This window comes from Hetaerina americana, unplaced genomic scaffold, assembly GCF_022747635.1.
Source record: "Hetaerina americana unplaced genomic scaffold, ioHetAmer1.1.p SCAF_31, whole genome shotgun sequence".
Taxonomy (NCBI): domain Eukaryota; kingdom Metazoa; phylum Arthropoda; class Insecta; order Odonata; family Calopterygidae; genus Hetaerina; species Hetaerina americana.
This window is the reverse complement of record NW_027286886.1, coordinates 4,181,328-4,206,251: the sequence shown is the minus strand read 5'-3', so window position 1 is coordinate 4,206,251 and position 24,924 is coordinate 4,181,328. Positions and strand designations below refer to the sequence as shown.

Here is a 24,924-nt window from a genome sequence, read left to right as displayed (position 1 = left end):
AATTGTTTATGCAGTGTCCATTCAAAACCTACCTTAACAAGTAGAATACCAATAATAATCTATCTCAACGAATCCTTTGTGCAGTTTGACTTCAACCAGTTTGGGCACGCGGAATGGGGCTGTGATTCAAATGTTACATACATGTGACTCACCAGCAGCCCCTTCTTTAATGTGGTACTCGGCAATAACATGGAGTTACTTAATACTAAGATACCGCCTATGTGCACTCCAGTCAAGCGACTTTAAGAAGGACGTAGTGTTGCCTAACCTGTGCTCTCCCATAAGCAAGTTCAACAAACAACGGGCGTTTCTGTCATATGAAGGAAATCTCTAGGAGGGAGAGAGGGGTCTTCTGGATACACGTCCGAGCATACGATGTGAAACAATAGCAGTAAAATTTGAGAACTCGAAAGATTAGCAGCAATAAAGTTACTGGAATGCGCGCTGTTCTTTAATTTTAGTTAGAATTTTACATAATTGAATAAACAAAACGAATATTGTTCATGGAATGACGCCAATAGTCAAACTTTTTGAATTTATTTTATTTGTAAATTTCATCGCATAAATTATTCCAATGAAAGTGTGATTATTTAATCTAACTTATAATTTAGCATAGCCAAATATGGTAAGTATAATGAATAATCTAACGATTATAACGTAAACATATTTAACGAAAATGGTGAACGCTACCCATGTTTACGTCTTCGCATGACACTCGCCGCCACAGTACTACAGAGGAGAAAAAAGAAGACGGAAGAATTTGCTTTGGAGTCCCTGCCATCTGCGGTGTCAAAAGGCAAACGGAAAAAATGTGCGCTAACCTGCACAGCACAACAGCAGCATGCATGCATCAACATGCATGGCTATAAAGCTCCCAAAAATGCTTTTTGTCTCAATACTTTTTGGTTTGACAGGCGGGAGAGAGGTGCTGCGCTCACGCCCAAACACCGGACTGTGCCCGGGCGTGCCGTGGTGTGTTCCGTGTTGGCGTGACTGTCAGCCGCGCTGCTGTGATCGCGACCTGCACCAACCGCTCGCCAAAGGTCCTGCAGTGTGTCAAGAACTACACCCGTCTCACTCCAGCCACAAACCCTGAGAAAAGTAAGTTCATGTAATGTCACAATTGGCCCTGGGATGAGTATCTATCAGCAAAACTAGGCCTTCAGGTATTTCGGCTGAGCGGTACACAATTATTTTTTTCTAATTGCTTTCATTGTCATCAAAAATTATCTTTCATTCATGTAATGCGTGATTATAATTTTTAAATACAATTTAAAAACTCTTTACTTTTTTGTTTTTCCTAAATTATTTAAAAAATTTATATGCATGGCTTAGTGAAAATTACACATTTTTTTGAAGCCCTAAGTACCAGCTGGAAAGCCTGGGAATATTCTAGAAACTCCTGTGGAGTCGGAGACTTTTCGGAGATTTCCAGCTAACTAGGACTTATGAATCATTTTCCACACTTTTTGCCTTCTGCTAGTTAAGCTTCTTCCAATATATTGCTGCAAAACCTAAACTGAAATCCACTCTGAATCTCACATTATTTCATAACAGTTTCATTCAAAAATTCAATCAAAAAGCAGCACAAGTGACAGAAATGAGCAAACATTTTCAAATGTCCATTAAATTTTTTGCCTTGATGTAAGAAAGGGGGTACAGTGGCTAGCGGACTGGCTTCCCATTATTTCCATCCCTAATGGCACTGATGACCTCGCCACCCCTAATGGTACTACTATTACATAAGATAGGTTTTTTAGTAGTTCCACTATGAATTGGATTGTTTTTAGATCCACTGCCTATTGATTAAAAATTATAAAATTCCTAACAATATTATGGGATACTCTTGACAGTGCCTAACAAAGTAATTAACAAATAAATGTCTAGATCGTCACATAAAGACCTGTAGACAGCCTTATGAAATATAAAATATTTGGATATTATTTTAAACTAATGCTTAGCTTGCATGAACATCATTAGAGTATCAGGAGCATTGCAGTATCCTACTATTAAGAGACTTGGAGTCAAGAAATGAATATTTTCAGTAAAAGTCATAATATTAAGTGAATGAAGGCATATATTTTTAAACATAGGATATCCATGTGAAGATAAAAAGAGAGTGAATAGTGTTCCTTAAATGAGATCTTGAAATGAATATACTTTAAGCAATACACATCCAAAAGAAGAAAAGCTAATACCTGCAAAAATGAAAAATCCAGAATTATGATTGATTTTTAGATAGTTTCTTTTTCAATGAAAGTGCTTGAAGGAACTAATACTCACTACAATGTTAATTATAAATCTTAGGTTGGGCAAGTATCAATACATAAAGATGAGGTGGAATTCTAAAGCCTTTTTTTCCATGCTGTGTGCTGGAAAGGGGTGTAGAATCATATCAGAGGAAGGATTAAATTTAGGAAAGAAAATTCAACATCGAACACCTGGAACTTTTATTCATATGTTATTGAATTTCAGTTGATTCTCTCTAGAGGTCCCTTGTGGGAATGATGAAAAATATTTAAAAGAAATAAAATCATACACATTTTTATATTAAGATGATGTTTCACTCTGTTATGTCAAATTTACAGATCTTCATTGCTGCAATGAAGCAGCAAACCCTGATTGCCAGGAAGCATGCCGCATTGTTTTACGTACCCAAACAACGCAAGAATCTGTAGTTGAGGGATTGGTAGCTGGTGGCTGTGGACCTCCACATCCAATTGTAAGAACTTAATGTAGGGATCCAGAGACATTCAAAATATGTCATTCCTTAAATATAACAATTGATTTATTGCAGTTTAGTGGTTCAACTCGCATATAAAGTATTAAATATTGTTTCTGTGGAACCATGAAATTTGCAGTTATGCAATTCATTTCAAATGGTAAATGGAAACACATGCCTATAGTGATGACAAGCTGAATGAAGGGAGCAAGCATTAAAATGAAAGACGGACATGGAAACTGAAGAAGTATCCTCTTTCTACCCCAGTATTTATGCAATGAATGGATATACTCATTAAGTTTAATCATTGAAAAGTGATTATTTAAAGGGATAACAATACATAAAATACATGTGTAAAAGCTTTCCTTTAAAAGTCCATCAAAGATAAATAAACAATTTTCATTGAAAAATATTGGAATGAAGCTTTCAAATTTGTAGATACTTTTTTATTATTTACATTTGAAGTGTTTTCTTCTATATGTTTCAATGCTATTAATATATAGCTATGCTTATTGCTATTATAATATTTATCTATCAAAATGAGACTATGATATATTCAATGTTAGGTATGTTTAAACAGCATTAGTCATATTTTCTTATGGAACAATATGAAGTAAATGACCTCAAGTTCCATGTACATAATGTTTCATTCAAGAGTGATAAACTCAACACATTAGTAGTATTCTGTTTAATTTCAATATTTATTGTGTCAAATAATGCCCTCTATTGAATTTCTTAAATTTCTCGTGCCTAATTCAGCTTAGTATTTCACGTCATGCCCTCTAGCAAAGTAGTGACTACCTACATGTACAGGGTGCGGCACTTAAATCCGGACAAATTTCAGTTTGAATTGCCCCATATCGTAGTTCCACTGGAGGTCGCCATTGGCATCTAGTAAACAGTCATAACCTCAAAATGGCTGAGATTTTACACAAGTGCGGAGTACAATTGAAGAGCCACTATTATTGAAAGTGTTTGCACTGGTACCCCAGATCAACTGTTTACAATATTGTGGCCAAGTATAATGCTTCAGAGAAGTCTGGGGAAGGTTTCACCGACCCCACAAGGAAATCTCATTCGAGGAAACGCGTGCTTGTCCGGATTTAAGTGCTGCATCCTGTATAATGCCTGACAAAATGGTTTATAAATCACATAATTTTCCACTGCACTTCTCATTATTGATCATTATGTACCTTTGAAATTCATTATTCCAAAATGTTTTAAAAATTATGATACATTTTTTGCAACCTAGTTATTCAATATTTTGGAAAAATCAATTTTCATGCCTCAACATCAAAGTCACTCTGTAAAAATATCTATAGGACAAGATGTGGCAGTGCTTCTTGCAAGGCGCTGAATCAGGAGGAATTGGGGGTTCCAGACCTAGTGGCGGGGATTCCTCCGATAACTCTGGCTATTCGACAACAGCTTCCAGGATTGAGATTGTGGGCATGGACTCTGCCAAACTACAGTGTTGCAGCAGAGCAGTGAACCCATCATGCCGACGCCTTTGTGCTGTCACATACTTGAATGAGTGGGCCAGAGGTTGGGACACATTCCATCAAGAATGTCTTCAGTCTGTCTCTGAAGTGAACTTGGCCCATTGCATTGATGATGGTAAGAAGTGATGGAATTGAATTAATTCAATGAAGGTATGTAATTGTAAAAAATTCAATTGCTCTCTGAACTTCAGTATTTGAGTTTGAATTGAATTTTAAGCTATTTTTTTGTTACCTCAAACAATTTTGTAACATTTAGTGAAAAATTTTCGTTGACATTTATTTCAATGCAATTACTGAGGTTGAAAGTCTAAGAATGAAGGAACTATTGCTCTTATGAATTTATTTGAATTTGAATAAATTTAATTCCATTGTTTTCCAATTCCAATTTCCAATTTCCATCACTCCTTAGGGATGAGATAGTAGACAAATTTACTTTGAGAGATACACATATCATAATGAATTCCATGTGCATTGCTGCATACTTCAGTGAATGTTGTGAATTCCTATTTTCTTTTACAGTTGACAAACCCTGTGAACTTGGCTGTGAGGGCTTAAACTACTGCACAAATTTCAACAACCGCCCCACAGAATTGTTCAGATCTTGTGCACCAGACACTGATATGGCAGCTCGTCTCTTGGTGGCACTCTGGGAAGATACAGGTCGTCTTTTTCTCCCACCGGGTCTTGGAATTCCAGGGATCCCACTGCGTAACACTAGTGCCATTGTGCAACTTTCATCTGCTGGCGCATCTTCTAGGTCCCCCTTCACACTTAGTTGTTCACCCTTAACCTGGAAAGCTGTGGCTTGTGCATTACAACTGAACCCCTGCCATCCAACTTCACATGATAGTCGTATCTGCATGTAAGTTTTAAATTTGCTCACTTAAAAAGGTAACACTCAATCGATTATTTGAAAGTGTAAACTATACCAGTGCTGAAATTGAAAAGAAAACAAGTGAAACAGAATAATGATTCACATCCTGAAATATAGAATATGAGGCAGTTCCTGAAAATGTTCCATCCTGATATATTAAGATTAAGTCAAATGTCTATTTTTTTGATGCCATATCCAAAATTAGTTGTTACTCATTAAAAGAGATTTTTTAAACCTTCTGATTATTGTGTATATATGGTTGGAGTGAAACTTCACAGGTTGGTTTAGCCTTCTTCATTCTGTACCAAATAGCTAATGCAAAAGGCATACGCATTCATTCAGAAGGAATCATGTTTGGATGATGTTCAAAATACCATATTTGATGGCATATCAGACAAACCTTTAATTTGAAAATTATGATTCATAAAATTACCTGATTACATGTGGAGGTTCAAACTCCATGAGTCAATTGAATGTTATTTTTACTTCAGATGGTCTGTATTACCTATTTTGACTCCATTGTATTTAGATCATTATATCCACTATTCAATTGAAGAATTTTGTTGCTGGAGTTGTTATTGAGCGCATCACTGTTATGTGGTCTTAATACCATATTGCCTGCTTCTGCAATGTTGAAGGAAGGGCAATTTGCTAATCAAACGAAATTGATCAAATTTTACCACAACTGTTCGAAGCAAAGTGTTTGCCCTTCATAATGAGCATAATCCATTTTTTTAATATCCAAAAATTAACAAAAATTAAGTTGGTAAGGTGTCGCGCTTTTGTATAGACTGTTAAATCTATTCTTTTGTGTGTACTCTACTGAAATGAGGATGCATTTTATACACTGTCAAATACAGTACATTTCTGAGACTGATTTGCCGCCATTACAATATGGCTATGTTGTGGCAGCAGTATTCCAGTGAACTAAGTATTTACAACATTTATTGAAATTAAAGATTATTCACCACATTATGAGCAAGGCTTAGTATTCCGGATTCAGTTTTGATTATTCCAGATTGGAATTCTGTTGGAATTTCCGGATAGAGTTTCCTTTGCCCCTTTTACAATAATTTCCTCATCTTTTTCATTGCATTTTTTTAATGACTCTAAAAATGGTATATCTACAAAAGTTGAAAACTCTTTTGACTGTAAAAAAGAGTTCGTATTTCATGAAATAGCCATCCATGAACGTGTAATACGTGAGAAATATGAACGTGTCCAGTCCATGGACACGTTCATATTTCTTTGCAGAAAAAAATTAACTATTTCAAGTGCTTCTACTCTTTTTCACTGTGATGAACTTACTTATTAGCATGCATTTGCTTTCATGACCAATAGTTTTTATGTCATCAAATGTTTAAATTTCAGTGAGGATTGCCTTGAACTAGTTAGCCAGTGCACAGATTGGTCTCAGATGCCAAAGGATCATCACTTGACTCCCACGTCCATATGTGCACGCCTCTCACCTCCATCTCTGCAAATATCTGGATGCATTTCCCTTTGGCCCTTCCTTTCACCCAGCAAACGGCCATATTATGAGGGTGTCACCATAGAGCCATTGCCCCCTACACCACTTCAGCACCAACAGCAATCCAAGCAGACACAAAATGATGAGCAGCAAGGTTTGACACATATGGTAGACCTTGTCACTGCACCCTGCAAGATCAATCCTTGTGGCATCTCTGAGGTTTGCATAGTGAACAGGAGCTGCATTCCAGGAAAGCCATGTCTACCCTACTCGTGTGTTCCAGGTAATAATTATTACATTAGGCACTCAAACCAGTATCATTAAGCTCTGGCAAATCAGGAAATTCTGAAATTATTGCAAGGATTTATTAATTAAAAAGCTTATGAAAATTATATGAGATTTAAATAGGTAGTCAACCTGAATTTATGAACTACCTAGATTCGAAGAGCATGTCTCAAAAAGTCTTGCTCAACAGACCATTCAGCCTTGCATTCAAATATGACATTAAATAGAGTTTAATGAAGGGCTGCAGTATACCAATCCTAGGATTGAAAAACTGATGATGATGATGATGAATAGGGTCTATGACTTTCTTAATTTTACAATAGAGAATCATTGAACGTGGGACTTGTTCAGTAAACTTTTCTAAGGGACACCACAATTTTACTGCCTAACCAAACCAAATATATATATATATATATATATATATATACATATATATATTTTTTTTTTTTTGTAAGACAGATTCTTACTTGAAGAAGGCCTCTGAGAGGGCCAAAAGCTTAAGCAATTTACCGTGTGAGTGTCCTTTTAAGTGTTACTATTTTATTTGTGTTCTATTGTGCCATCCCAATATTATATATACCTTGAACAGCAACAAACAAATTAAGAATACATAAAAAGATCACTCGGACGTTATTTCTTGATAATTTTGATGGAATTCAGCTCCGCCTTCATCAGAAGAAATAGAAGTAATAGAAGAAATAGAAGCATTACTTCTATTTCATCCAATGAAGACGGAGCTGAATTCCGTCGGTTTGGTAGGTGGCGGTAGAGTTCACCCGGTACTAAGCCCGACAGCATGTGAAATTCACACACCGTAGAGCGTTGGACTGCTGACCGGAGGGGCCCGGGTTCGATTCCCAGGAAAGGCACTCTGGGCACCTGCAGCTCCATCCAAGCTATGTGATTTTTCGGGGACCAGGTCTTCCTGGGAAACCATAACCGGCACAAGGAAAGGAACTGGCTCCCCTACCCTGATGTGTGACTTTTACATGCCGTTGGGCTTAATACTGGGTGAACTCTATGAAAACCTACCAAACCGACCTTTGGGTTGATACTGTGTTTATGGTTTATATATATATATATATATATATATATATATATATATATATATATATATATATATATATATATATATATATATATATATATATATATATATAAAGGAGAGTGTTTGTTTGTATGTATGTAATTTGTTCACTTTTTTGCTGTCATAGAAACAGCATTTTTCCAACTATGCCAGCAGGATACTTTTGCAAGAACACTATTGTATTCAGAATTGCCGAGATATTATACGTGGAATACATCAAGGAAAGTCTTTTGTAGAAGAAAAATGGGCAACTTTGATCCTGAGAATAATATTTATTCATGTGATTCATTGGTCCGAGTCTACACAGTCCATCCTAACAACGCCGAATGTTATTTAATGCTTCTACATACCATTAGAGGACCTCGCTCATTTGCAGAATTAAGAATGGTAAACGGAGAAATATGTGAGACATTCAGAGAAGCTTGCCAGAATTTAGGGTTGCTAGAAGGAGACCAACACTGGGATGACTCATTGCGAGAGGCCAGTTTGATTTCTCTTCCAGGACAAATCCGAATTTTGTTTGCCATCATAATAACCTCCTGTAATCCATCTAACCCAAAAACAATATGGGAAAAATATAAAGAATCAATGAGTGAGGATATACTGGCTAAAGTTCGAAGTGAAAATCCTACATTGGATATTACGTTTAACTCCGACATTTTTAATAAAACTTTGATTATTTTGGAGGAAAAGTGTATCACCATGGTTAACAAGACTTTAGTGGAACTCAGTCTTTTTGCACCTGTACAAGATCAACAGGGTGTATTTTATCCAGATTATATACGTGAAACTAGCTACAATGTCTTAGACTTAGAAGCATACATCGCGGATAAAAAGCCACTTCTTAATGAAGATCAGAAATTCGCGTACGAAACAATAATGGATCAAGTAGATAAACAAGAAGGGGGTATCATTTTTCTTGATGCTGCTGGTGGCACGGGAAAAACATTTTTAATTAATTTAGTTCTGGCTGAAATCAGGGTTCATGGAGAAATTGTTCTAGCCGTTGCAACTTCAGGTATTGCAGCGACATTAATGGAAGGAGGAAGAACAGCCCACTCTGCCCTTAAGTTGCCACTTAATATTTCCCGACAAGAAAATCCCACATGTCATATAAATAAAACAAGCGGCCAGGCACAAGTTCTTATAGAATGTAAATTGATAGTATGGGATGAGTGTACGATGGCTCATAAAAAATCTCTTGAGGCCCTCAACGCAACACTTCAAGATCTTAGAGGAAACTGCAGTTTAATGGGAGGAGCTCTGGTACTCCTGTGTGGAGACTTCTGTCAAACTCTGCCTGTCATTCCAAAATCGACTCCAGCCGATGAAATTTATGCCTGTTTAAAGCATTCTGTTCTATGGAATCATGTCCAAGAAATTAGCCTTAAACAAAACATGCAAATCCTCTTAAGAGATGGGAATGCTCAAAATTTTGCAAATAAACTTTTGGAGATTGGAGAAGATAGATTAGTTATTGAAGCATCTGGTATGATAAAATTGTCATCAGATTTATGTCTATCAGTGAAAACTGTGCGCGATATGATACAAGCAGTCTATCCCAACGTTAATCAAAATTATAAAAATTTAGAATGGTTGCGAGAAAGAGCCATTCTTGCTCCTAAGAACGATGATGTTAATGAAATTAACAAGGAGATACTAGCCATGCTGCCAGGAGACGTGATTGAATATAAATCGGTTGATACCGTAGTGGATGCTGACGAAGCCGTCAATTATCCAACGGAATTCCTAAATTCACTTGATCCAGCTGGATTGCCACAGCATCGCCTTATACTTAAAGTAGGATCTCCAATCATTTTATTGCAAAATTTAGATCCACCAAAACTCTGCAATGGGACACGATTGTGTGTGACAAAATTAATGAAAAATATAATCCAGGCAGTCATTTTAACTGGAAAAGGTGAAATACTTTTTATTCTACGGATACCTCTAATCCCAACTGATCTTCCCTTCAAATTTAAAAGATTACAGTTTCCAGTCCGGGTAGCTTTTTCAATTACCATTAATAAATCACAGGGACAGTCTTTAAAGTTTTGTGGTGTTGATCTAAGATCGCCATGTTTTAGCCGCGGGCAACTTTATGTTGCTTGCTCCAGAGTAGGTTCGCCTAAAAATTTATATATTCTTTCTCCTGGATATGAAACAAAAAATGTAGTTTATAAACAGGTATTAAATAAAAAAGATTCTTAAATTTTAATGAAGTAGTGTATTATTGTACTTTATAATTTGTTGTTTTTATTTATGTAGTATATTTATATTACTGTTTCTCCCTAACCCGTGCAAAGCCGGGTATTCAGCTAGTATATATATTAATATATATATATATATATATATATATATATATATATATATATATATATATATATATATATATATATATATATATATATAAATATATATATATATATATATATATATATATATATATAAATATATATATATATATATATATATATATTAATAACTATAATTAATTTTTACAGTAGATCTTTACTATAATTTTCATTTGAAACGAAGCCATAAAATATAAATTGCATTAATTCAGCTAAAATTACCCAAGCAAAATATATTATTAATCCAGGTTAAGCCATTATCAATTTCTCTCTCTGCAAAAAAATAATGCCATCACTTAATATAAATGTGTCACAGTGATAATATGGTCAGGGTAAAAATTCTAGCATTTTAAATGTTACATTTCAAACTGTTATGCAGAGTAAAATGTTTTTTAAAATATTCTCTGGTATCATTAACTTATGAATATAATTCAACTGGATATTTCATTACTGTCCATGATGGTATTTTTTTGTATGCACACACCTATAAAATTCTGAATTACCTGTCAATTTATAATTTTGGTTCTTCTCCTACTTATAGGCTGTAGGCTTGGAGAATTATCCACATATGTGGTACCAAAAGGCTCTTTCATGCAAATACCAGTATCTGCAAACATGAAGGATCGTGGATGTTATAAAGTATGTCAGTGTAGCTCTGCCTCATCACTCATATCTTCAGGGGGAATGACTTCTGTTACAACAAATGGGGTACATGAGGTTGCTATTGTAGGCCAGTGTCTGCCACTGCCATGCTTTCCCCTTGATTCATGTTGGTTGGGAAGTAGGAAAATAGGTATGTAGTTCATTTCTTCGAATTCCCCTCACAAACTTGAGTGACATATATTTCAAAAGAAAATAAAAGTTTTAATTTTGTCCATGTTAACAATAAAAATTTGTTATTGTGAAGTTGAATGACTAAGGAAATTATGACTATTAAGCAATAAATGCAATGGAAAATTGTTTGACTAAATATTCTTGGGTATATATTAGTATTAGTTTCTCCTGGCTATTTAATGGATAACACTTTTTATTTTGTATAAAATCTCAATCAGATGTGAAGGGGGTACAATGACTCATGCCCCCTTTTCATAATTATGTTTTTCCCTGAAGTATTTTGAGGAGAACTAGGATATTTAAGAAGATTTATAAAATTATTTTAGGTAAAATTTTGACCATACTTAAACAATTATTATTGCTTCTCATTAAGTTGATGTATTATTGCAGAGCATGGCTCCTGGTTTTATGTGGATTGCAACCTATGCAGCTGCTATGCAGGTGAAAAGACATGCAGCAAGCGCCAATGTGGAGAAATGTGGGGAGTGGAAGCTTCACGAAGCATGAGCTTAAAGGGACTCTTGGATGATGCTGACTCAAGGAAGGAGGCAGATTTGATTTCATTGCCATGCAACTGCCCTGCGCGCTACTCACCAACATGTGGTCGAAATGGCAAAACTTACCCAAGCTCGTGCCTTGCAAAGTAATTAAACAATAGATAATTAGTGCCAACCTTTGCAGTTACTACAATTCTTTATCATTACATCATTCCCACACTGTTGGTCAAGTGGGAAATGCACATGTAAATGGAAGAATGTGCTCCTAACATAATTATATTTCATATTGATTTATTTTATTACTTTCCTTTTTGAGGACTTTTTCAAGATGGCGGCCAGTCATTTCGCAAGCCAGTTTAGCTCCTGTGATATTTCCTTTAATTCCACTGATAAACTCATTAATTGAGGATTATGGAGTGCCATGTGTGGAACTTCACTCCCGATACAACAGTTAAAAATTTGGTAAACCATGCAAAAGACAAAATCCCAGAGATTGATACTTCCACTGACTTAGAGATTGAACAACTTAAGGTAACGCAAGGAAATTATACATCATTTCGGGTATCCATATGCCAAGATTTTTGCGAAACACTCAGTAACACCTCTTTTTTATCAAAAGATGTGTTTGTGGGTAAATTTTATTTTTTGAAGCCACGCCTACAACCAACATTGGAAGGATAGCCTGTTATTTGAAGTTCTGGCACATAAACATTCAGTGCATACTCAATAAGTTACTAGACCTCGAGGTTCTAGTAAATGAGTACAAACCCCATGTGATTTGTATCAACAAACATTGGTTAAATCCAAGTGAACTTGACACTCTTCATGAGCCTGGGTATGTTTTTGCTAGTGCTTTTTGCCGATCAGTACACAAAAATGGAGGTGTTTTGATTCTTCTTTCTGAATTTGTTTCCCCATTAGTAGTATTTAAGGGAGGTGACCGACAGCTAAGGTCATTTGGGCCATTAGGAATGGACAGGAAAAGAGGAAGGGTGGAGAGAAACCAAGCATCAGCATTAAGCTACTCTTAACAAAAGGCGCTCTGGGGTCTGCAGCTTAACGTCCTCTACGATGGACAGCGTACTAATTCAATATGCTCTCCACAAAGCACCTGAAGTAGGGATCAGGATACCACTGAAAAATATTCAACACCTCCGGGATTTAAACCCGGGCCTTCACGGTGGGAAGCCACCACCGCACCATCTCGATCCCCCAAATGTTTTTCCCATATTCCAATTGGTTTCCCATACAAATTTCTTAATGAAGAACAATCATTTGAATCCTGAGTTGCCTGCTTGATAAGGATACTACTGTTTTTTATGTACTGTCATTCCCCTAAGAGTGACTATTGTGTTTTCCTGACCAAACTAAGGAAACTCTAGGAAATAATCCATAGAGTGTTACCCTTACATAATAATTACAGGTGACTTCAATTGTAATTTTATGGATGATTCTAAAGCTAAAAAGAAATTCATGGATTTAATAACGACATTTAACATCTATGCTACCAAAGTTGAACCTACTAGAGTGAGTCATCAAACCATTTCAGATAATGTATAAACTAATATTGCCCTTGAACTTGTGAAAACAAATACCATTAATGCCCACCTTTCAGATCACTACCCACTAATTTCTATAATTGATGTGTCCACATCCAACAAAAGTAAAAAATACTTCAAAAGGTTTTTCTCTTATCAGAATATGATCGCCTTTTGTGACTTATTTAAGTCCCACGAGTGGTCCAATTTGTTTTCCTTGAAGTCCTTTAACAAAAGCTGTGAATATTTCTATTCCACCTATCTACATTTCTTTGAAATCTCTCATCTGTTGAATAGAAAAGTCAGTGGGTCTCTGATGAAATTCGTTGGCTTTCAAAGAAAATGAAATATGCAGCTGTGTATTACAAAATCAAATCAAATCCAGCTGACCATCAGGAATATTCAGTACTCAAGAAAAGTTATCGCCAAACCTTACAGTGGGCTGAAAAATCTTATAACGACCATAGACTTACCAATGCAGACAATAAATATGGAGAGATCTGGAAAATTATTTACGAATCCAAGGGTACCCATAATTTAAAACAAGATCTTCAACTGCATGACTCCACTGGAAATTCTATTCCAAATTACTCTAAACTGGCCTCCATTCTGAATAATTTCTGCCTATCCCATCAAATTCCCGCAGTTTCAGCCCATTCAGCTAATTATTCTCATATTCCTAACACATGCAATTCATTAAAGCTATAACCCTGTTCAGCCATGGAACTGACCAACATTATCAATAAATTCCCACACAAATTTAGTCCTGGATTAGATGGCATCCCGGGGATGGTCATAAAAAGGTCATTTAATGCCATGAAATATCAGTTATCATTCTAAATTAATGAATCCTTAAAAATTGGAATTTTCCCAAGCCCTCTTAAATCAGCCAAAATAGTGCCATCTGGACAAATGAATGCATTGTTATTCTTATTATTGCTATGATATTTTACAATTTTAATTCAGTGTTTATATTTTCTCAGCATTCATCAACATTCTAGTGATGAAACTAATTGTATTATCGTTTTTTTTAATTTGGACTTACTTGTTTAAAGTGGGAAAATATTTAATTTTATATTACATGAGTATCTCAACACAGCATTATCCATGAGATTAAAAATGTAACATTTTAATGCTGGGAGGTTTTGTGAATGGCTTATGGGGTTGTGTTAATATGAGGAGAATGGACAATGGACGGGAGAGCATGGTTCACCCCATCTACATTCACTTTCGGCTCTCACATCTCTCCCCTGCCTTGATATCTTATTGTTAGAGATGATGCGAGGATTTAATTCTAAAAATGGGAATTTATGACCTGATTAGTAAGTTGGGCATTACACAAAATTGGGTAGACATTTGTAAATGAAAAGTATCATGCACAAATTAATGAAAAGAAACCTAAGAATAACATCTTTGAGCATGAAAATTGAGAAGCATGTTGCTACAATTATTATCTTCACATAATAGCATTTTTTAATATTGTAATTCATAGAATATGTTCTTTATATGCATTAAATTTCTTCCAGGATGTATTATCAACATTTATGCCACATTTTTATGTATATTAATCAAATATCATTTATTTATCTTTCTCCTCCGATGCATTACCCAGATGTGCTGGTTTAGGTGATGGAGACTTTGAGTATGGAGCTTGCATGAGTATTGATCCATGTGAAGGCAATACCTGTGGGGTGGATGAAGTCTGTGTACCACACAGAAGGGTCTGCTTAAGCCTACTGCATCGACCATGCCCGCAATATGAATGTGGTGAGTATTTAATTGTACTTTATTACTATGCAGAACATTTCCAGAGGCTTATTATTTATGAGCACATGGGTTCCTGCTTGAAAAGCCATTGCCAACATATGTCAAGAGGTGATTAAAAGATATTTATGTCTATTGGAAATCAAATAGTGGAAAAAAAAAAGGATATTTCATACAGAAGTTATTGATTGTTATGTTATTGGTTTAATGTTGTTGATTTTTGTTTAATCTAATACCTTCAGGCCTAAAGCCTGTGGAGCGCATGACCTTGGCTATAGAAGTGCAATAACTATGAATCCCATTTCAAATAAGAATTATTTAATGAAAAATTTATTAGTAGATACCTTATACATATTTGGTATAAGCAGGGGCATAGTTAAGAGTGGAATTCAACCAAATTCATACAAAAGAGTTCGTAGTGTTTGACAAACTTTTCTGAGTTTACTAATCTAATTTATTCTAATTTTTAGGGACAATATAGTCAAAAAGAAAGAAAAACTATGAAACCAAGTACTAATATAAAAATAAGTGAAGTAATATCTGGTGTGTGCATACCAATATGCCGTTTTTTCTTGTGCCTTATAGCACACTCTTATCTTTTGCAATAAATTTGGCTGCTGCCATTTGGATACCAGTATTTCTTCTGCCACCAACCAAGCCATTGCTTTATTCTGGTTTTTTACATAATGAATAAATATGCTCAGGGAATATCAATGAAACCATTTTTCAATTTCTTATTTTATCAGAAGGGAGGTGATAAAAGGAGTGAGTGTAAATCATCTATTTATCATTTTTCAGATAACAGATTTTTAAATAACTTTTTTTTGTCCTTAACCCATGACTTGAGTTTTTACATCATTGTGCATTAGTGGAAAGGTCTAGAACCACAGGTAATCATTCATTGAGTTCCACCGGGCTTGAGTGGATAGCATTCAAACTGACCAAATAGTGGTTGGTGCCCATAATATTCCCTGATTTCAAAGAGAATGCCAACAGTGGTAACCTCATCTTGGAGATGATACATTTCCATAAAAAAGTCATGAGGTAGCCGTTAGACCATTCAGCTATTGACTAGTAGGTCCTAGGCTTAAAATTGTCTGATCCTTCTGGACTTTAACAGCTATCCAAAAATAGTAATTGTATGAGCATCATAAATTGGTATCTTTCCTGAATGAATGGATTTTACATGTCATATGGCAGTGTGCAATTTTAGTTCTACTCTCAACTTTAAAACCACCATGTGGGTTGAAAACCGACTGGTTGTATTCTAGAAGTAACCACAGTGTAGTTCACGTATATTGCCAATAATGATTCATATTAAATGAGTTTGTATTTTTCCACAGACTTATTTAAAAAAATTCCATATCACCATAAGTTTTAGGTCTAATTTCATGAAAAATCAGTCAATGGGAGAAACCCTTGTTCGTCCAATAGCAGTGATTGGTCAGTGAAGTTTTAGTCTATGAAATTGTGGTGCTTTAACACTTAGAATGATTTAAAGTTATGATTATATTCTGTAAGGGTTAAATACTGGTGTCTGACCCAAAAAATGTCAGGGATAATTGATAAAATAAATTACATTTAATCTTGAACTCATTCCAGTTGGTAAACAGAAGAAGTGCTCTGAGATGGAATATGAACCAGTGTGTGACACAGATGGTGAAGAGCACCCAAACTCTTGTTTTCTCACACAGTATGGTAAAACCCTGGCTTATCGAGGTTCTTGCATTGTGAGTATACATAATTATGCTCCAGTAGATCAATGTTTAACTTATCATTCTCATGAGGGTAAAAAAGAAACTTTACACTTCCACAATAAGGATTTAAGATTTCATGACCATGGTTTCGATGCTGCGCATCATCATCAGGTGATGATGATAATGCACAACATTGAAACCATGGTCGTGAAATATTAAATCTTTATCATGGAAGTGTAAAGTTTCTTTTTTACCCTCATCATGAAGGAATTCCAAAAAGTTAAACCTGAAACTGATATGTTTATCACTCTCATGTTTTGACTATTTTTGGATGCTTCTCTAAGCTTACACATAGATGCATGCCATATTCATAAAATTACCATCTGTACACAGTTGAGACCTGTTCGAAGCTGCTGCCCCTTTGTGGAGATAATTCCACTGTGCGAGATTTCAGTACTAATGCATCCTACATACGCTCCCTGTCTCTCCCATTTCGCTGAAGCCAGTTTTGCATTTATGGTAAAGACATGCTTGTTCAAAATGGACACAGTACTTTGTAACCTGTATAGTACAGCTAATATTTATTTGTGATACATTAATTTTCAAATTTATTGGATGAGGAGAGGGAATTGAGGGAATATTTGGAAGAAAGAGTGCTTTTTGGGGAATGGAAAGATTCTGCTCTTCTTCCTTTTTGAAATAAATGACATTCATGAAGAATGCTATGGTACTAGTCTCAACTTTATGGAACTTCATGATGAATTTCTAATTCAAAATTTCTACGTTTAAAACTTTCATGATAAATTTCTCAAATCTTAATTCTAATTTCTAACTTTTGAATTCTAATTCTCAAATTATAATATCTAAATTCTAATATATAAATTTTCAATTTACTAAATTAGACATTTATGAAATTTGACACTGCCAGAAAAAGTATGCTTATGATGATGCTTGGTTAATTATTTTATTATTTTATCTCAGCGAACATGTATGTATAGGCTCTTAATGGCATCAGGTCTGAAATTTACAGTGTCTTTTATTGTAGTTTTGTCATTTGAGGTGATGGGATGGACTTGTTCATAAACCTGTTTGGTGATGCCTAATCATTCAAAATGGTCATTTTTGAATTGTTTAATACTCTCCCTAGAAATGATTGCGGGATTATGATTAATCTATCTTATGCATGAGTGCAAACAAGTGATGACAGTTATTTCATAAACAAGAGTTCTTTCTGGATTTTTATATTTTGGATTTCTAAGAAAACTTTGAAGTCTGTTGTGATTCATAAACATATGTTATACTGGTCCCAACCTAATTTAATATTATGGTTTCGCCTTTTGTTAATTTAGGGTGTAACTGGAGGCCAATACATTTCCAAATGAAATTCAAATTGAAGAGCTGATTGTTTATTTATAAATGATCATGTAAAAATGGAATATAGAAAATCCAGGAGTAATATAGGGTATTACTATTTATCTAGCATTATTTATGATAAGATATGTATTTAGTAAGCATATTAGGTTATATTATTGGCATATAAGAGGATTGATAGAATTTGTTGGAATTTTTATTCAGAAATATGATATTTTTGTCTTTTCTTTTAGTCTAACTGCCAAATGCATGGTGAGGTTTGTGGCATAAACGGAGATACTTACAACTCTGAGTGTGCTGCCATTGCAGATCGAATAACTGTGGATTATTATGGTCCCTGTGTTTCCATTGGAAGGATAACTGAGGGTATTGGTGATTATATCCGAAGAAATCACTGGAAGAAAGTATGTGATGGTGCAGTGAAATGTCCCCTTCTCCCGCGGGATGATTGCCTTGCATCAATCCCCCCAGGTTCATGCTGCCCTGTGTGCGCTGGTGCACTGCGTCTTCTATTTAGCCAAAAACAGGTGGAGCGAGGAATGTATGCCACCGTAAATGTGGAGCCGAAGTTAAGGGATCACATCATGACTGTTGAATCAATGTTGAGACACCTTGAGAGACACATTCAAGTGGCCGAGTGCTCAGTGTACGGCATGCTTAGCATTGAGATGGATATTTACGTACTTGTCAGAGCCAGGGATGGAGTGAATCCAAATGATGGCATGATTCATTCTCCATCAGAATTGCAAATGGAGGCATGCATTGCCGAGGCTGAAAAACTTGCTCGCATGGTTCAAGGAAGAAGCCCTCGCATCCTTAGTGAAGTGCCATTAAGTACCTTAACCACTGCTAGTGTCGTTCATTTGGTGGCCAGCTCCTCAAGTACGCTTTCCATTGACTACCATCACATATTTGTAGCAGTTATCATATCAAACATTTTCAGGCATTTTCAGGTTGTAAGGTAATGATGGAAGCAAAAACAAAATGCCTGTACACTTGGTCATTATTTATTCATCCTTCAAAAGGATGAATTATAAAAGATTGTTTCCAAACATCAATGCAAAACATTCCAATCCAAGTGAGTATGATTTTCTGCAATCAGGAAAAGTTATAAATAGGGCCAAATTAGATGAGAGCAGTAGTCTGTGCCAATGCAAATGACTATCATGTCATTAATGGCAAAACTTCAATTTTCTGTGATTTACTCCAACCATGAATGTGGAAATTTGTGAATAAGACTTTTTACCCATTATTGCAAGTCAAAGAAACATTTGTTGAGAGAACAGGAAATCAGCAGAGGCAAATGACAGTTTCCATGTTTGTCCATCAGTGCCATTACCAAATCAATGAGCCGGTTTTAGTTAGAAAAGATTTTTCTCGGATAAACACGAATTCATGGAAGTACAGTTACCTTGTGTAAGGAATGGTATCCAGGCAGTATCTCAACAAATAATTTATTACACAAATACCATCTAAACACATTCTCAGTGCCTTTTTTTAATAAATAAGTAGGCTAGTCACCATCAAAACCTTACCAAACATTGATACCATTGAGTTCTTTCTTATAAGATTGGAACAGCTAAGATTGAAATTCTGTGATAATCCAAATAGTTTTTGCTCCTGTAGAATTTTTAAGGGCCTTTTTTAACAGAAGATTCACAATGCCAAAGAAACATATTAGTTAAATGTTTGCACTTGGTTAAGCTGTTAATTAATTACGTTTTATGCTAATGAAAACCTTTTGGTATTTCATGTAAGTGATGGTACCATTTCTCATAGTCCAATAAGGATTACTGCTAGTCCATATAAACCACATTATGAGTAATCATTATTTGGAAAATAGAGACAGCATACATTTTGCAATATTCTATATGAAGTACTGTTTCAGGGCACATGATGGGCTCAAGGCTATTTTTATTGCTCAATGTGAATATTTCCACATTTTAATAATGTTTTTATATTATTAGTATGCTCATATGTATTTGTCAGCTGATTTGAAGGAGGGAAATCTATTCCAGAAGTGAAAAGTGAACAATGAAGACAATACCAAAAATTTATTATTATTGTTAGTGTTTTTTAATATGTGGCTGAGACATGGTGGCTTTCATTTTTTTGTGTTCATGGGGCCCATGAACTTTAGCACAAGTCACTTAACATTGTACCATTTTGTGTGGAAGGAAAATGTATCATGTGTTTGGTTATAAGAGTGTGATTGTGAATATTTGTGCCAAATAAACCAGGATAATTTGAAATTTTAAGTTAGTTACAAATACATTTTTTGTGTTTATTCATTTGAACTAAGCATGTGACTCTCAGTTAACATTTCTATACTTTCATTATCAAATAAGTTACCCCAAATGTATAAATAAGCAACAAAATCAAATTATATATTAAAATTTTATTTCACATTTGATGTTGAATGTTCATTTGCTCATTGTTTAGTTAGGAACATAAATGTTCTTTCATTAATATGTACAAAATCCTCTTGTCACTGTGTGAATTTTTGTTTTCATGTATATATCATAGTGATTTTTACAATAAAAAGGTATACATTATTTATTCACCTTAAAATTCATTTAATTTGGTATATTTTGAGATTAATTAATATAACTATCTATTTAGTAATACCTTCCCATGCACTAATGAATCAATGGAGAAATATTGCAACGATTTCAAAGTGTAACCATCATTTTCCTTGACTGGTGTCCCAGTCAAGGCAAATGATTTTTACAATCTGAAATTGGTGCATTATAATGCACATTCAGCAGATTACTCTGCTAAAAGTTACTGTTGTGGCATATCCAGCAGTTTCCTATTATTTGTCAATGGAGAATGACAAAAATGAATACAATTACCATGGCCTGTCAACCAGAAGAGGGACCATGATTGAAATTTGGTCAACTGTAAATTTTGGTACCTTGGGCAATTATTCAGTCTAATGTAGTGACTTGAGTGATCCTTGATGAAGCTATTCAGGTTGGAATCCATTTCATCACATCAAAGTAGAACATAGTTTTCTTTATCTTGTCAGTTCTGGAGTTAAGAGGAAGAATAAACCGCCAAACGTAAGACTGCAATTAAACTAATTTGGAAGTAACTAAGGGGTCACTATGTTGCTAGCTTCTAATTTTTCAGCTGAAGAACCTAATGGGCTGTTTACTCCAATACGTAGTCAGTACCATACATTTTGATAGATATCAGCTCCCAAATATTGATTCTGACCAAATCAGCATTCAAAACAAGGGAGAAGGACTGTGGGAATTAATCAATACCAAGGAGTCACAAAACTTCACTCCATCTTACATAATTCAACCCCTATGTTTGCACTTTTTTCAGCCTCTGTAATAATAGCAGTTGTTGGGGGTCATTAGGAATAGGAGAGTAGTTGACTGGAAAGAGGATGTTTAGAGAATGGTGGAAGAGTGGAGAGAAATCCGTCATCAATATTAGCCAACTCCAAATAAAAGGTGCCCAGGGTTTGCAGTTAAAAACACTATTTGACAATTAGCATGCTCCACTATATGTGCTCCTCACATTGCATCTTATTAGTGATCTGTTTTGTCCACTGAAAAATACTACCAAAACCAAATTGCAAACCTGGGCTCTAGGGCTGGGAAACCAGTACCCATCATACCAAGCAAATCACACCCATCATCCAAGCAGAAGCTTAAGCCTCTGATTTACCTTCCTTGTCATTATCATTGTCCCAGTTTCTCTTCCTGGTGCACTTATTGGTACTTGCCGTGTTACTGGAAGGGTAGGTAATGATAGGGTCCTTTAGGAATCAGAGGCCATCTATTTAGTGAGTATAGGGGCTAACTCATTTAAAAGTTTCTAGGGACTCAAGAGGAGTTTAGTTAATATTTTATCTGTTGAAATTCTTGTAACTAACCATATGTTTCGAGAAAGGTCTTTTTAGTTGAAGAAGTGATTTTGGGCATCCTATCATACAGTTATGCAATATTTTTATTATTTTGTGGGTGTTTTTGAGAGTCAGTGAAAGGGCTAACATGTGCCCCTTTGCTGAGTTATCTAAGAATGTGTGCACTGCAAATATATTTTTTTTGGTTGTTCCTGAAGCTTGTCAAGGAGCAGCTACCCAGAAGTTTTTGCTCAAATTTTTAACATCTATCAAGAATCATTGCACAAATATAAATGTATACATGTGGAAATACTCATAAAATCACTGAAGGAGAATTTTTATATGATTTAACCACATCTGGTCAAGATACTTTACCATATGTACTTGTGACTGTTACTCAAGAAAAAGGGACATCAATTGCATCTAATTATGGCATTGAGGATTTTGTGCTCCACAGCTTAAGCCTTCTTTTATTTCAAATCCTTAAATCCCTTTTCTATCAATTGTCATCAAGCGTACCTGGTCCTAATCTATCCCCATATACTCTCTTCATGGCTAGGCTTTCCAGCCTATCGTCTCAACCATATAGATCCACTATGCATTCTTTTTATCTCTCTTGATTCTTTCCTGGTTCATTTCTCTATTTTACTGACATGTCTATAATAGTGGCACAGATTTTCCATTTTTATTTTCTGAATAGGTAATCAGATGGGTAATTTGAAAAAATGGGTTTCCAGATGGTTTATTCAATTTTATTTGAAGACAAGTACAAAATCCCTCAAAGAGTTAAAATAGGGGCATAGTAACAAGGTACCTAATGTTTTGGGTATCGACCGAAGGGCCTTCTTCCAAGGAAGCTTATTCTTCGAATCGCACCTAACTACGAGATCTTTCTGAATAACCGCACTAGGCGCAGTCAGAGGAACTGGGCCTCCTATATCATTATGGGCATTTATCACGGTGTATAACTATGTGCTAGGTGTTCTCTGTCACTTTTCATCAGACGAAATTACGAGATGCTTACCATGGTAAACGAGTTACCTCGTAATTAAAATACCAAAGTTTTCAAAATATTTATTAATAAGCATGATTAATGGGTGGAGTCTATTGACAATTGTTAAGAACCAGCTTTCCCAAATTATACATATTAAATTCTAACAATTAAACATTTTCCAGTGGAGCTATGAGAAATACTCAAGAATATTTCCACTAACGTCACAATTATCAGTGCATGAATTTCCTTAACCAAACCAAACAAATAAAAAGGTAGGGGAGTTAATTGATCATTATTCAGGGTTTCAACATTATGTCGCTCCTGCTTGGACGAATTAATACGTTTAAATATCGAAAGCATCTATTCAAATTCAATCTTTAAACAACTAACCCAAAAACATGGCTTCCAGCCGCAGGAATACACACAAGATATCCTCTAAATGGACCAGCTTGAAGTTGAAAGTTGTAATCGTTGTGGATTCCGTCAGTGTTACCGTGGGTGTGCGACTAAAATAAGCGATGACATCCACGTCGTTTATTGCCAATGGATCAGGAACGTATATCATGGATGTGTGGTGTTCTGCTTGTTTCTGGCGATGATTATTCTAAATATTTAGATAATATATTTACTACACTAACTTCCTAAGGTTGGTATTTTTATTTTGGCATTTTATTTTGGTATTTTATTTTGCGGTAAATGACATTTCTCGTATGTCTGAAGAAACATTTAATTCATTTCACTACACTTGTTAGAGCTTGCCTTGTGATTTTATAAACTGCTTAGGCGCATATTATATCGTTTGGATATTTTAAACATATGACTCCACATCTTCATTCTAAGAAATTATTTTCATTTTATGTTGTCTCCATTTGAGACGAAATCACATAATTTTTTATTGATATCTGTAATCCTAATAACATTTTGCTGTGGCCTAGTCAGGTTTTTACGTGTTTGTCTTTGACTATGGCTCCAGGGTTGGTTGTAACAAGTGGCTCAGTAACAAGTAAATACAGTAACAAGTTGTTAGCTCAGAATCACTTATCATGCCCACTGGCTAACTTTGAGGAAGTAGTGGGAGAAGTGAATTCAGATAACCTTCCGATCCGATAATGTGACGTTAATGCAAGGTAATCGTGCTTTTTCTATGTTAGTGTAACTTTTGTCTACGTACGCAATGAATTCTTATCCATCTGCCTTAATAGCGATCATGTTTTTTTTTAATTTTCATGTTGTTGTATAGACATCACACAGTGCTATGCCAAATGTTTTCTCTTGTGTTCGTTTAAATATGTTCAGTCGTGACAAATGACTTGACAGGACACATATTTTCAAATATGTCCAAAGAATGACTTAAGAGGTTGTCTTTCTGCCTCCAATATGTTGCATTTTGTTTTTTATAAAATTTTGCTGACGGAATTCTGTGAAGTGAAGACGATGATAGTCCGTTTGACATGAGGCGTATTTATATTTTCTAAAGCTGAAACAATATTTAGCCAAAGTTTTTAAGTAATGATTATTCCGCATTAATATCTTAATTTGTTACTTTTTGAACTGCCATTATGTCTATTGCAATTAATATGCCAGAGCTAAATTTACAATGCCTGGCAAGGCCCCCTCCCTTTGTGTGCTATATGACTTTCATAATTAAATTTTATATTTGTTAGCATGAGGCTAAATTTTATTAGAGTTCATATTTCTTTGGAGGTAAAAACTAGAAAACCCACCTGTAATCCCCTATAGTCGAAGAAAATATTAAAATCATTTTTAACAATTTTAAGTTAGCACAGTGTTCCCTATTGCAAAATCTGTTACAGTAGTGATAAAAATAAGATGAATTTGTTAAACTGCCATGTACGCCTATGTATGTAGAAAGTATTAATCAATCAACAAGTCATGTATAGCGAATATTTTAATTTATAGGATTTTTTATGGTCAGTTTTAAATGCTTTAAAATACAGTTCATGGGAAATGACATATGTGTAAGCCATTGATCATCAATCTCACAAAAAGAGAATTGATATGTTTGTTACCTCTTAATTGCAAATTAATTTTACCAGTGTACATAAGTAAAG

At 35.0% G+C, this 24,924-nt stretch overlaps 2 protein-coding genes across 4 annotated transcripts in view; both read left to right on the top strand.

The window, feature by feature from the left end:
• Reck (Reversion-inducing-cysteine-rich protein with kazal motifs) overlaps positions 1-20,437 on the top strand; it is a 173,244-nt gene extending 152,807 nt beyond the window's left edge. Inside the window, exons 6-15 of the mRNA XM_071589030.1 lie at positions 915-1,101; positions 2,589-2,722; positions 4,045-4,339; positions 4,744-5,086; positions 6,470-6,852; positions 10,837-11,088; positions 11,520-11,772; positions 14,777-14,931; positions 16,531-16,658; positions 18,230-20,437. Of these exons, the coding sequence (XP_071445131.1) occupies positions 915-1,101; positions 2,589-2,722; positions 4,045-4,339; positions 4,744-5,086; positions 6,470-6,852; positions 10,837-11,088; positions 11,520-11,772; positions 14,777-14,931; positions 16,531-16,658; positions 18,230-18,961 (2,862 nt within the window). The 3' untranslated portion in view covers positions 18,962-20,437. The remainder of the gene's footprint in view (positions 1-914; positions 1,102-2,588; positions 2,723-4,044; positions 4,340-4,743; positions 5,087-6,469; positions 6,853-10,836; positions 11,089-11,519; positions 11,773-14,776; positions 14,932-16,530; positions 16,659-18,229) is intronic.
• Positions 20,438-23,305: 2,868 nt separating this feature from the next.
• LOC139691265 (dynamin-binding protein-like) overlaps positions 23,306-24,924 on the top strand; it is a 36,351-nt gene continuing 34,732 nt past the window's right edge. For 2 of the 3 annotated variants that reach the window (XM_071589020.1, XM_071589018.1), the window contains exon 1: positions 23,306-23,498. The gene's annotated coding sequence lies outside the window, so the exon portion shown is untranslated. Of the gene's footprint in view, positions 23,499-23,825; positions 23,980-24,924 lie in introns of all 3 variants that reach the window. The other variant, XM_071589019.1, reaches the window with a different exon arrangement.